At 35.0% G+C, this 13,622-nt stretch overlaps 1 protein-coding gene across 5 annotated transcripts in view; it reads left to right on the plus strand.

Annotated features, from left to right (window-relative positions):
- KRIT1 (KRIT1 ankyrin repeat containing) overlaps positions 1–13,622 on the plus strand; it is a 42,411-nt gene that overhangs the window by 15,182 nt on the left and 13,607 nt on the right. For all 5 annotated transcript variants that reach the window (XM_040472705.1, XM_040472706.1, XM_040472704.1 and 2 more), the window contains 4 exons: positions 6,254–6,410; positions 7,314–7,421; positions 10,000–10,156; positions 12,162–12,313. In XM_040472705.1, coding sequence (XP_040328639.1) covers positions 6,254–6,410; positions 7,314–7,421; positions 10,000–10,156; positions 12,162–12,313 — 574 coding nt within the window. The remainder of the gene's footprint in view (positions 1–6,253; positions 6,411–7,313; positions 7,422–9,999; positions 10,157–12,161; positions 12,314–13,622) is intronic.

Genomic DNA, 13,622 nt, shown 5'->3' on the forward strand with positions numbered 1-13,622 from the left:
TAAATGTTTGTTTTACTCTTCTCTTGCTATAAAACTTACATGAGGTAACTACTTATGTTTTGATGTTGATCATATTAGATAAGTATCCATTTAGTACTTTGGAAAACTGTGGCATCAAGAAACTCCCAAAAGCCTTCATTGGAATCAAAGCCTTCCATTCTTTATTTTTTTTTTAAGCGGAATTAACTCACAAGATTGGGGTTATTAACTCTTTCTACTCACTGTGAACTTGTGTTCATTACAGTATTTAAGTGTTAGCTATAGTTTATTCTCTAAAAAGGATGTAATGAAGTGATTTACCATTATTTCTTATGGGTAAGCTGCTTTTGAGTTACTGTTGAAAGTGAACTTCCTTGGCTAGTTTAAGAAGTGCCTACATTATTCACTGCCTGTTAAATGTCCACTTTTTCTTTTTGAAGGTTTATTTCTTTATTTTGAGAGGGGTAGAGGGAGAGAGAGAGAGAATCCCAAGTAGGCTCCGAGCTGTTGGTATAGAGCCCAATGTGGAGCTGGAACTCATGAACTGTGAGATCATGACCTGAGCCAAAATCAGGAGTCAGACACTTAACCAGCTGAACCACCCAGGCGCCCCAAATGTCCACTACGTCTTATCTGAGCCACATTTAACAAGATATTTCACCTCTCCGCGTCTGTTTATTTATCTATATGTAAAGGCATTAATTCGATCATTGCTCAAACTTATTTTGATTTCACTGATTCCAAAATTTGTGATCCAGTAGCTAAATATAGTTGCTTTTAATATACATCTTTTCTCTCAAAAAATATGCTGTTTCCCTAAAACTATGCTAGTTTATTCAAGAAATATGCTCTTAATTTTTTTTCTATTTCCTCAAAACTAGGCTTCTTTATTCTGTGTGTTCTTAATTGTTTTCCCATTACAGGGAATTTTCTATTCATATTTGGAGTTACCTTAAATATATATATATATACATATACGTATATTTGTATATATATATATACATATATGTATATATATATATACACACACACACGTATATATTTTAATTTTTTTATTAGAGAGCTTGAGCTGGGGAGAGGGGCAAAGGGAGAGAGACAGAAAACCTTAAGCAGGTTCCACACTCAGCACAGAGCCCAAAGTAGGGCTCAATCCCAATACCCTAGGATCATGACCTGAGTAGAAATCAGAAGTCAGACGCTCAACCTACTGAGCCACCCAGGCATCCCTACCCTAAATATTTTTTAACTGAACTTCTGTTTGTTTCTTCAGATTACTAATAAATATTGGTAGCAGCAGCAGTACAAAAAGAAATCACGTGCCTTATATGGAACTAAACGAAAAGAGGTAGAGAATATACTTCAAATCACAAGAAAGTACACTGTGGAATTGGGAAGGATGGAGGCAGAGAATTTTAGTTGAGAAATCCCAAATTTATATTTGGTTAATATTGTCCTTTTTTGTGGCATGGGTTATTTTCTAATAAAAGAATGGTAACATTTTTAAGTATCTATTACATAAAAACAGAAGTATGGTATAGTATTTAATGTTCTTTGGAATGTACTTAGGTTTTAGTCGTAATAATTCTTATTTCCTAAAAGTATGACCTTTGGGAAGTTACTTAATGTCTCTAAGGACCTGTGTCTTTATCTACAAGATGAACTTAATATATTTCTTAAGATTAAAGGAGAAAATGCAAATAAATGCTTTGAGGGTACCTTGTACATAGTAAGTATTCAATAGATGTTGGCTGTTATTAAAATATTGTAAAAATGTAAAGATTTTGATTTCTAAATCTGAAATTTATAAATCTGTAGTTTATTTATTTTGTTTATTTATTTATTTTTTTTAGAGAGAGAGAGAGTGTGTGCGCGCCAGCTGGGGAAAGGGACAGAGGTTGAGAGAGAGAGACAGGGAGGGAGGGAAGGAGGGAGGGAGGGAAGGAGGGAATCTCAAGCAGGCTCCATGCTCAGTGTGGAGCCTGACATGGGGCTCAATCCCATGACTCTGGGATCATGACCTGAGCCAAAATCAAGAGTCTTAACCAACTGAGCCAGTCAGGCGCCCCTAACCCATAGTATTTTTAATTGGAAAATCTTACTACTACAGTATACCAAGGAAAAGAGTTTTATCCTTAGATAACATTTTCTGTCAGTTAGAAATAATAACCATATTTAATATATCAGGAGTAGTATGGGCCACCTTGCAATACTTTCATCAGATGAATCATTTAATTAATGTGAATTTGAATGAAGGTAGATTTGACCATTTAGTAAGAACTTAAATTACTTTATCTTGGAAATGTACTTTTATTCCCTAATTAGTATAAGGATCGAGGAGGGGAATACTAGGTTATCTCATTAAAAGTTGGATATGAGGCCTAACTTTATAAGCTTAGACAAGATGTTTTACCCCTCTTGGTCTGTTTTCTCATCTTAAAGTGAGGGTTTTTATTAGATTGATGGTTCTCAAACATTTTGGTGGCAGGACTCCCTTTTCACTCTCAGAAGTTACAGGATCCCGGGATGCCTGGCTGGCTCATTGGTTTTAGCTCAGGTCATGATCTCGTGGTTTGTGGGTTGGACCCCCACTTGGGCTCTGTGCTGGCAGTGCAGAGCCTGGTTGGGATTTTCTCTTCCTCTCTCTGCCCCTCCACACTTGCACTGTCTCTGTTTCAAAATAAATAAACAGAAACTTTTTAAAAATTATTAAAAAAAAAAGTTACAGAATCCCAAAGAGCTTTTGTTTATGTAAATTATATCTAGTGTTGTTTATCATATTAGAAGTTAAACCTGAAAAATATTTTAAGTATTTATTAATTCATTTAAAAATGTTTATGAAATATGCCATATTTTTCAAAATTAAAAAAAATTAATGAGAAGAGTAGAACTGTTCTACATTTGTTGCAGTATTATATGTCACATGGCTTCCTGAAAATCCCACTGTACACTTAAGAGAAAGTGAAAGTTTAAAGGATCAGTAGCATTTTAGTATTATTATTAACGTATGTTTGACCTAGAGGATACCTTGAAAAGATTTCAGGGATTCTCAGGGGTTCCCAGATCACTCTTTAAGGACCACCCCTAAGATTACTCCAAGCTTTTAAAATTCTCATATTGGTGACCATCTACCTGAAAACTATTCTGTACTATTTTCCAAAACTGTTTAAGTTGCCTTTCTTCCCATATGGGTAACTTATCAACCACTCAGTAAATGTTTCACCGACATCACATAATCTATGACCTTTCTCAAATCAATGTCTTTTTTCTCTGATCCTATTTTTAGGTTTCATGTTATTTGCTAGAGAGTATTTTTGAACTATGAGTATTTTATTCCCTTCAAATTACCCCATCTTCACAGTAGCTTAGCTGTCTATCCTTTTGGTCTCATTTATCCTGTCAGCCATTTAGTCCTCCCTTATGAGCTGTTCTAAACCTTTGTAGTCATAAGCACTTAAACTCCCACTACTTCCTTTCTCTCCTCTTATCAGGTAGTTTTACCCCCCTATTTTCAAAGAAAATTGAAGCCATCAGAAATGTCCTTCTGTATAGTTTTTGTTCTCATCTCTCTCCTTTGTCATGCAGTATGCAAGTAAAAGTCCTTGTTTGCCATTCAATTCACTCTCTCCTTTTCTGCATTTTCTTTTTTATTGCCTTCAAATATGTGTGGTCTCTCTCTCTTGAAAAGAACATTAATTTGGCCCTGCTGCCTTTTCTGGCCACTATCCCGTTTCTATCCTACCTTTCACTGCTAGATCTCAAAGGTGAGTGGGTCACACTCACTGTTGTCTCTTTTTTTACTCTTCATGAACCTTCTTAAACTTTTCTGAGATTTTAATCTCTTTCCCTGCTCTCCAGCATTAAATACTGTTGACCACCCCTTCATTCTAAGAACAAATTGGAGTTGAAAGGGCATAATGGAGCTATAATGAAGGTCAATACAAATGCAAATTATTATTGTTACATTATTAGTATTCTTGAAATACTGGCTTCCATTCTGTGACCTAAGCGTGTGTTATTGTATGGAAACTGCTATACTAAGATTCAGAAAACTGGATTCTAACACTGGCTAGTAACCATGGGACCTTCAGAAAGCTACTTACCTGGTTCAAGTTTCATTTTTCTTAAGTGAGCAATAAAAATACTTCTGCCTGCCTCTTAAGTTGTTTTGAAGATTATATTAAGTAATTATATATGAAAGTACCTTGAAAACTTTAAAGCATCATACAGAATGTATGTTTATATTAATTATTTGTATTACTTCTTGAATTGCTGTCTTAGACGTGTCTTTTCCTGTCCTGAAAGATTGTTTTTCAAGATGCATTTCATTGGTCTAAGATAATTTTTCTCTATTTTCTCTCAGAAGGATTTCATCCATTCTCCCAGCCTTAATGGTAATTCTTTTCAGTTAGATGAATTTGCCTATTCTCAGATAGATATGCCAAGCCTTTGCCTTCCTCCTGAGTACTAAGCATGCATTTTCAAATGCCTACTGAACAGTTCACTCATTTTTTATGCGTAAGGCAGTTTATAGAATGCAGAGCCAGTGTACCTACCCTCCAGGAATTTCTAGGCTACCTCTTTGTGTGTTGTGTTGTATTTCCTCAAAAAATATATTTAAGAAGGAAAAAGGTTTTCTACCCATTGTTCCAGAATAATAAGGGGGAAAGTACATAAAATAAGTCCCACAAAAAAATGAAAAATGAAATGCTGCAGGTAGTGAGATTATAGAAGGGGAAGATTTTAAACTGTTTCTGAGAAATAACAGAATTTAACCTAAACAAAATGAGGAGGAGGGAAAGGACATCTCAAGAATAGCAAAGAACATAAGCAAAAAGTGAAATGAATAAAAAAGAGTAGCATACAAGAGGCAGGTTTAGGGTATAAGAAGGATATGTGAAAGGAGAAGAAAGGAAAGTGGACGGCAAATCAAAACACTTTTAAAGATGTGTAATTTTCCCTCAAATGTACCAAATTTCCTTTCCCTTTCCCCCTCCCACCCATTTATTTACAAACAATGAATATACTTTTCCAATATTGCTTCAGATTGTAGCCTTATAGAAGTCTTTGGCTCTGACCAAATTGTGGACTCAACTGCGTCTGACACAAGCCTTTGTACTCTTTTGTTTTTGTTTTTGTTTTTGTTTTTAAAGTAGGCTTCACACCCAGTGCAGAGCCCATTGCAGGGCTTGAACTCACGGTCATGAGATCAAGACCTGAGCTGAGATCAATAGCTGGGTGCTTAACCAACTAAGCAACCCAGACACCCACCATGCTTTGTACTCCTCTGGGTCTTTGTTTACTTACTCTTTTTCCCCCTACCTAAAATATTTTTGCCTCTCTTCAGCATCTCTTCAGTTCCTTCCTATTTAAAGTCCAGTTCTAATTCTTCTATCAAAACATATCAGGAAGTCTTAGACTGAAGTCCTGCCTTTTCTGACATTTTTTTAAAGTGTTAGTTATATATCATTTTGACTTGAGAAATAAACAATGCTTATTTTGTTGTTATTCTAAGCTGTTTCTTAAGTTTTACAGCATAATATAGCTTATCCAATGTTTTTGTTTTACCTCTGTGATTACACTGTAAGCCTTTATCCAAGCAGAGACCATGTATCTTCTCCATCTTTATGTCTCCCACATTGCCTAATACAACAGCTACATATCAGATATCATCTTTGGGCTTATTTTACAAATCACAATCAGACCTAAGTGAAAAGCATTATGAAGTTTATTTATGAGTTACATTCTGATTCTGAACCTATTTTTGACTAAAAATTTTATTTCCTTAATTTATAATTTTTGTACCTTGCATGTGGTAGTTCTTTCTCATCTTGTATTTGAGGTTATAGTCCCTCCTAGTTGATCAGAAAGAGAAACAGTTGAATTGAACCGCTTAGACACTGAAAAACATTTATGTCGGTATCTTACTAAAAAAAGATCTTAAATTTCTTTGAGATAGTGTCTGAGATTTAACTTTTTAAAACATCTTGGGGGCATCTGGATGGCTTAGTAGTTTAAGCATCCAACCCTTGTTTTCAGCTCTAGGTCATGATCTTGCAGTTGATCAGATCAAGCCCTGTGTTGAGCTCTGTGCTGACAGTGTGGAGCCTGCTTGGGATTCTCTCTCTCCTGTCTCTGCCCTTCTCCTGCTCACACGCACATTCTCTCTCTCTCTCTCTCTCAAAATAAATAAATAAATATTAAAGATAATAATAATTTTTTTAAATGTTTCAGATTATTTTGGGGGGTAAGTTTCATTTTTTTTTTTTTTTTACAGGTATGGAAAAGTTGAGGCCACTCGCATATTGTTAGAGAAAGGAAAGTGCAATCCAAACCTTTTAAATGGACAGCTTAGTTCTCCTCTTCATTTTGCTGCTGGAGGAGGACATGCTGAAATAGTACAGATTCTCCTAAACCATCCAGAAATTGACAGAGTAAGTTATTTTCCAGGGTTTTTTTAAATGTCTAAGCAATGAATAACCAGTAATGACACTAAAATGTTCAATTGTATACTTGAGAAACCAACTGAAAAAAATAAATTTTACTTAGTATGTAGTATACATAATATCTATGTATAAGCTTTGATTTTATACGTGTTTTTATTGTGATAAAATATGCCCCACATAAAATTTACCATTATAGCCATTTTTAGATGTATAGTTCAGTGGCATTAATTACATTCATTTTTTTAAATTTTTTTATTATTTTTTTCTTTTTTTCTTTTTTCAATATATGAAGTTTATTGTCAAATTGGTTTCCATAGAATACCCAGTGCTCATCCCAAAAGGTGCCCTCCTCAATACCCATCACCCACCCTCCCCTCCCTCCCACCCCCCATCAACCCTCAGTTTGTTCTCAGTTTTTAAGAGTCTCTTATGCTTTGGCTCTCTTCCACTCTAACCTCTTTTTTTTTAATTACATTCATATTGTGGTGCAATCATCACCACCATCAATCTCCTGCATATACATAAAATTTAACCTCTTTTTGTGTTACGTAGTATTTTCTCAAAAAAATAAGAAAGAAAAAGAATTTCCACCCATTTTTCAGAATTTGTGTTAATAAGTATTTTAAAGGGGAAAATAATCACTTTAAATAAAACCTTTGTTGGATTTTATAATCAGAACTTTAAAAAAAACAATAATCACATTGATTAGTGCTTTGAGTCTTTCATCTTTATCAATTCATGTTTATTTTAAGTATTGTATGTGCTAAGTGTGGTTAATATTTAATACTTGACAAAAGTCTGTTTTTTGTGAAACTGTGACATTTTCACTTACAATACCATTTATCTGTAATACTTTTTTCTTTATATTTTTATTTTTTCCAACGTTTCTAGCACATAACGGACCAACAAGGAAGATCCCCCTTAAATATTTGTGAAGAAAACAAACAAAATAACTGGGAAGAATCTGCAAAACTGTTGAAGGAAGCCATTAACAAACCAGTAAGAATTACTTTCAGAAATAGAGCCACACCAGCTGTTTAAATTAATAAGTAATTTGAGGATCTGTGGCAAGAGTGGAATGGATGGATGGTTTCTTTATTGCTTTTATAAAACCTCATAGTTAGATCTCTTAAGTATTAAATTTGTTATCATCCCTAACATTAAGACATTTATTCTTGAATAACAAAATAAAATTGCATGATAAATCTTTCAAGCACTTAAAATTAACCTAATTTCCAGTATAATCTCAATACTTGATAATGTCTGAAATAATTAGCAATAACATTAAGATAGAGAATAATTAAGAATTAGAAAAACTCAGTTTGCCTAATAGTTACAGTTATGATAAAATTATGATTAATTTAAAAACTGTGAAAACTTGCAAACCAGATAAAAGGATTTATATCAACAGATAAAGTGTAAAAGTTTGATCTCAGCAAATATAATCTCTGAGCCTTTCCAGACCTTTCCATCAGTTGGGCAATAAGTATTTGTGGAGTATTTCTGTGAATTTAACACCTTGAAATGCTGAAAGGGACAAATGATAAAGAGTAAACATATGATCTCTGCCTTTAAGAATATAAACACACAAACTCACCACACAACAGATTTTGTCAAAATACTGTTCCATGAGCACAAGACAAAGTCAAGGAAGTAGGTAACAGTACAGGCACCCTTCTATTATACTTCATTACAATTTTTTTGAAAATTTTTTAATGTTTATATATTTTTGAGAGAGAGAGTGTGTGTGTGTGCAGGCGAGGGGTAGAGAGAGAGGCAGACACAGAATCTGAAGCAGGCTCCAGGCTCTGAGCTGTCAGCACAGAGCCTGATGTGGGGCTCGAACTCATGAACCACAAGATCATGACCTGAGCCGAAGTCAGACTCTTAACCAACTGAGCCACCCAGGTGCCCTCAATTTATTTTCTAATTATATAGAACACATTATTATTCCTGGCATAATTTTTATATTCTAAATGAACACGATAAGAGGAATTAGGTACTTTTATCTAAAATGAACTGGCCTGGAAGTTATTTGGGGGCTTCCAATATAGTAAAATGTGTTGAGAACATATTGAGTTACTTCCAGTGACAATGTATTGAGGATATATTGAGAAACCACAATTAGCTATTACTTCACACCAATCAGAATGGCTAGTTTCAAAAAGATAAGAAATAAGAAGTGTTGGTGAGGATTTGGAGAAAATGGTGGAACCCTTGTGCAGTCTTAGAATGTAAATTGGTGCAGTCACTGTGGAAAACAGTATGGAGGTTCCTTAAGAAATTAAAAATAGAGATACCATATGATCTGGTAGTTCCACTACTGAGTATTTACACAAAGAAAATGAAAACACTAAATTAAAAAGATACATGAAGGGGCGCCTGGGTGGCGCAGTCGGTTAAGCGTCGACTTCAGCCAGGTCACGATCTCACGGTCCGTGAGTTCGAGCCCCGCGTCGGGCTCTGGGCTGATGGCTCAGAGCCTGGAGCCTGTTTCCGATTCTGTGTCTCCCTCTCTCTCTGCCCCTCCCCCGTTCATGCTCTGTCTCTCTCTGACCCAAAAATAAATAAACGTTGAAAAAATAAATAAATAAATAAATAAATAAAAATAAAAAGATACATGAAATTGCTTCTCGACCTTTTGGCTAAAATCAAATATAAAAAGATACAGGTACTCCTATGTTTATCACAACATTATTTATAGTAGCCAAGATATGGAAGCAAACTAAGTGTACATCAATAGATGAATGGATAAACAAGATGTAGTACATATATACAATAGAATATTAACCATAAAAAAGAATGAAATCTCACCATTTGCACCAACATGGATGGACCTAGAGGGTATTACGCTAAGTGCAATAAGTCAGACAGAAAGACAAATGCTGTATGACTTCACATATATGTGGAATCAACAAAACAAAAACAAAAAAATAGACTCTTAAATATAGAGAACAGAGTGGTGGTTGCTAGAGGGGAGGTGGGTGAGAGAAGGGCAAAATAGGTGACAGGAATTTTTTTTTTTTAATGTATTGAAAATATTATTACTTTCTGAGATTTTTCTGAAGAGGAGGAAAGAAAATGGCTCAAGGTCCATTGTTCCATAACTTTCATGTGTACGGTCTTCCATCACAGATTCCTCTTAGGACAAATTACTGCTAGTACACATTTCTACCATATAATCTTTAGCCCACTAGACTCACAAGATAGTTGAGTAACACCAGATTTAGTAACCAAGTCTGTATATCCCCCTTAGGATACCTACTTTGTACATGAAGAGCTTTAAAACATTTCCTAGAAGAATCCAAAGTTGAATATTTTTTAGGAATCATTCACCTTAGTCTCTCAAGCTTACGTGATCATGAATCATCCAGAGGAAAAAAAAATGGAAAATATACATAATGGAAATAAAACTTTTTTAAATAATGCCAACAGATACTCACTTGAAGTAGTATCCTGTTATTTTCCATTTTAGAAATCTATAATAAAGCACATGAAGTTGAAACTGAAGCATTTTGTTAGGTTGGGATATATAATTTTTAACTAGATTGCATAATTTATTATTGTCTTGTCCTAGTATGAAAAAGTTCGGATATATAGAATGGATGGATCATACCGTTCTGTTGAACTGAAGCATGGAAATAATACCACAGTGCAGCAGATAATGGAAGGAATGCGTCTCTCTCAAGAAACACAGCAATATTTCACTATTTGGATCTGTTCAGAAAACCTCAGTAAGAAAGTTGTTATTCTGTTGTGTAAACCTCACTATTTTTGAGAGTAGGTTGGCAAACTTAAGTATAGCGTCAGTTTTTTAATGACTTTCACATTTTCAAATGATACAGTGATCTTCTCTTTTATATAAATTACTAGCATTCCAACTGCTGAAATAGGTAAGCCTCTGGGCCCTGCATCCCTTGCTTCATTCAAAGCAATTTTTAATCATTTTAAAACTTCTTCTTTAACCATGGAATTTAACTTGAATGCCATTAAATGTATTGCTCATCCAACTTGCCTTTATTATCAGTGCTCATTTCACCTGAAATAATGCAAATTTTTTTTGTATTAGTTTTCTATCAAATCTTTTTTTTTAATTTTTTTTAACATTTATTCATTTTTGAGACACAGGGAGAGACAGAGCATGAGTGGGAAAGGAGCAGAGAGAGAGGGAGATATAGAATCTGAAGCAGGCTCCAGGCTCTGAGCTGTCATCCCACTGCCCAACGTGGGACTCAAAGTCACAGACCGTGAGATCATGACCTGAGCTGAAGTCAGATGCTTAACCACGACTGAGCCACCAGGCGCCCCTCTATCAAATATTTTCATTTAAAATTATCCTGAAGTCACTATAGAATTGTCTTTCAAGCAAATATTGCAAATACATAAAGGAATTAATTGAGGTTATTATGATTGGTTATTTAATGATTTGTCTTTTTTTTTAACTCTAGATTCTACTGATTGTATCATAAATAGGCTATCATGGAATTAAAGATCTTATATACATTTGATACATTTTGTTTTAGGAATTATCGTAATTCTTATATTCTTTAATTTTTTTACAGATTTTGTTTGTTTCTTTCTTTCTTTATAAGTAGGCTCCTTGCTCAGCACAGAGCCCAATGCCAGGCTTGAACTCATGAACCTGAGATCAAGACTTGAGCTGAAAGCAAGATTTGGAGGCTTAACTGACTGAATTACTCAGGCACCCTTTTAAGATTTTATTTTTAAGGGGCACCTGGGTGGCTAAGTCGAATGGCCTGGGTGGCTATGTCAGTTTAGTGTCTGACTCTTGATGTCAGTTCATGTCATGATCCCAGGATTGTAGGATCAAGCCCCATGTTGGGCTCCATGCTGAGCATGGGGCCTGCTTAAAATTCTTCCTCTTCTCCCTCTGCCTCTCTCCACTTTGCCCCACGCATGCTCTCTCTAATTAAAAAAGAAAAAAAATTTTATTTCTAAGTAATTTCTATACCCGACATGGGGCTCAAACTTAAAACCCTAAGATCAAGAGTCGTATTCTCTACAAACTGGGCCACGTAGGCGCCCCTCATAATTCTTAAATTCTTTTTTTTTTAATGTTTATTTATTTATTTTGAGAGTGAGTGAGTGCATGTGTGTGCAGGAGTCAGGGGGCTGGGGAGGAGGTAGGGAGAGAGGAGAGAACCAGAGAATCCCATCCCAAGTGGGCTCTGCCCTGTTAGCACAGAGCCTTGTGTGGGGCCTATCCCAGGATCCATGAGACCATGACCTGAGCTGAAATCAAGAGTTGGGTGCCCAATCAACTGAGCCACCCAGGCACCTCCATAATTCTTATATTCTTTTTTTTTTTTTCAACGTTTATTTATTTTTGGGACAGAGAGAGACAGAGCATGAACAGGGGAGGGGCAGAGAGAGAGGGAGACACAGAATCGGAAACAGGCTCCAGGCTCCGAGCCATCAGCCCAGAGCCTGACGCGGGCCTCGAACTCACGGACCGCGAGATTGTGACCTGGCTGAAGTTGGACGCTTAACCGACTGCGCCACCCAGGCGCCCCGATAATTCTTATATTCTTAAAAACAAAAGCTCTTCACCTAAAATTGGGTAGTAACATTATTGGTTAAAGTCAGCGTTGATTAGAATTTAAACCTTTACTTTGTGTGTATTCAGCACTTAAATACAGATAATTTAATACAAATTTTCCATGTGTTGATATAATTTATTTTTACATTATCATTTATAAAAGGAAAGATGTTTTTCAGGCCTTCAACTCAAGCCTTATCATAAACCATTGCAACATGTTCGTGACTGGCCAGAAATACTTGCTGAATTAACTAATTTGGATCCCCAAAGAGAAACACCACAGCTTTTCCTAAGAAGAGATGTGAGACTTCCTTTGGAAGTTGAAAAAAAGGTTTGTATGGAAATCTTATTTTAGTTATTTAAATACACAGAATCTATTGAGTTCCTGTGGTAGGCACTAGAAATAAAAATTGTGCTTTTCCTGTATGAGGACGAGGAGATTTTCTGTTTTTCTGTTCAATCCTCACATCCCTGGGGTAAGTGGTAGAGTTTGAGTTAGTCTACTTACAAAGCCCCTGGTTGGTTTTCCTATTTCTACCTTCATTGTTGTAGAAACAAAAGAAATAGAGAATCTATTGTAAAGAGAATTAGCAACCAGATGGAAGATGGATTATACAAAAAAAAAGTTTTTAGTATAGTTAGGAAGTACAGTATCAAAGATAAATTTAATAAAGGGCTAATCAGTGGTAAATTTCAGACGAGCAAAGAGATATGTTGATGTGGGAGGAGAACAGAAAATATATTCTGAATGGAGAAGATTATATTTGCAAAGGGGATGTAAAAATGTTATTCTCAAAAGTCAGTAAGTGGCTATTTTCAAATCAAGCAGAAATTATATAGATAGTAAAAAATGAGAATAGAATTTACATTTGATAAAAAGATATGTTCCATACAAGTACACTTGGATTTGAATTTCTGTAAATTTTAGAGGATGTGGGATAATGCTATCTGAAAGATGAATGGACAACAAAGAAATTTAAGGTAGATATCACAAGTTAAACTAAGTGTGAAGGCTAACTACAAGAGTAGCTTTGAAATTGAAGAAAAAAAGTTTCAAGGTCTCATAACTTTGGTGAAGAAAAAATATACAGTGTGTTTCCTGATTGTTATCCAAGGGAATATTAAACAGACAAGGTTAAGCAAAGTTATATGAAAAGTTCAGTGGCCATGTACAAACTTGATAAATGTTTTGTATCTAACTATTCATATTGTCCCTTTTATATTATCAAACCAAAGATAGACTTGATCCTCTCCCTGAAATATACTGGCAGTTACATAAAGAGTGTATGAAACTTACCAAAAACAAAGATCTTAATTATTCATTAAAAAATGTGTTAGATTTTCATAAGTAGAACAAAGGGAAAAAAAAAACAATTTATCATCTCAATTGACACAGAAAAGATAGTTGACAAAATCCAATTTCATGATAAAACTCTTATAATAGGAATAGATGGGAACTTCCTCAACATGATAAATGGCATTTATGAAAAACCTACAGCTAGCATACTCGATGAAAGGCTGAAAGCTAAGATCATGAAAAAGACAAGGATGCAGCTTTCACCAATGCTATTTAACACTAACCAGAGCAATTAGAGGAAGGAAGGAAGGAAGGAAGGAAGGAAGGAAGGAAGGAAGGAAGG

Source organism: Herpailurus yagouaroundi, unplaced genomic scaffold, assembly GCF_014898765.1.
Source record: "Herpailurus yagouaroundi ecotype Mexico unplaced genomic scaffold, PumYag 100, whole genome shotgun sequence".
NCBI classification, from domain to species: Eukaryota; Metazoa; Chordata; class Mammalia; order Carnivora; family Felidae; genus Herpailurus; species Herpailurus yagouaroundi.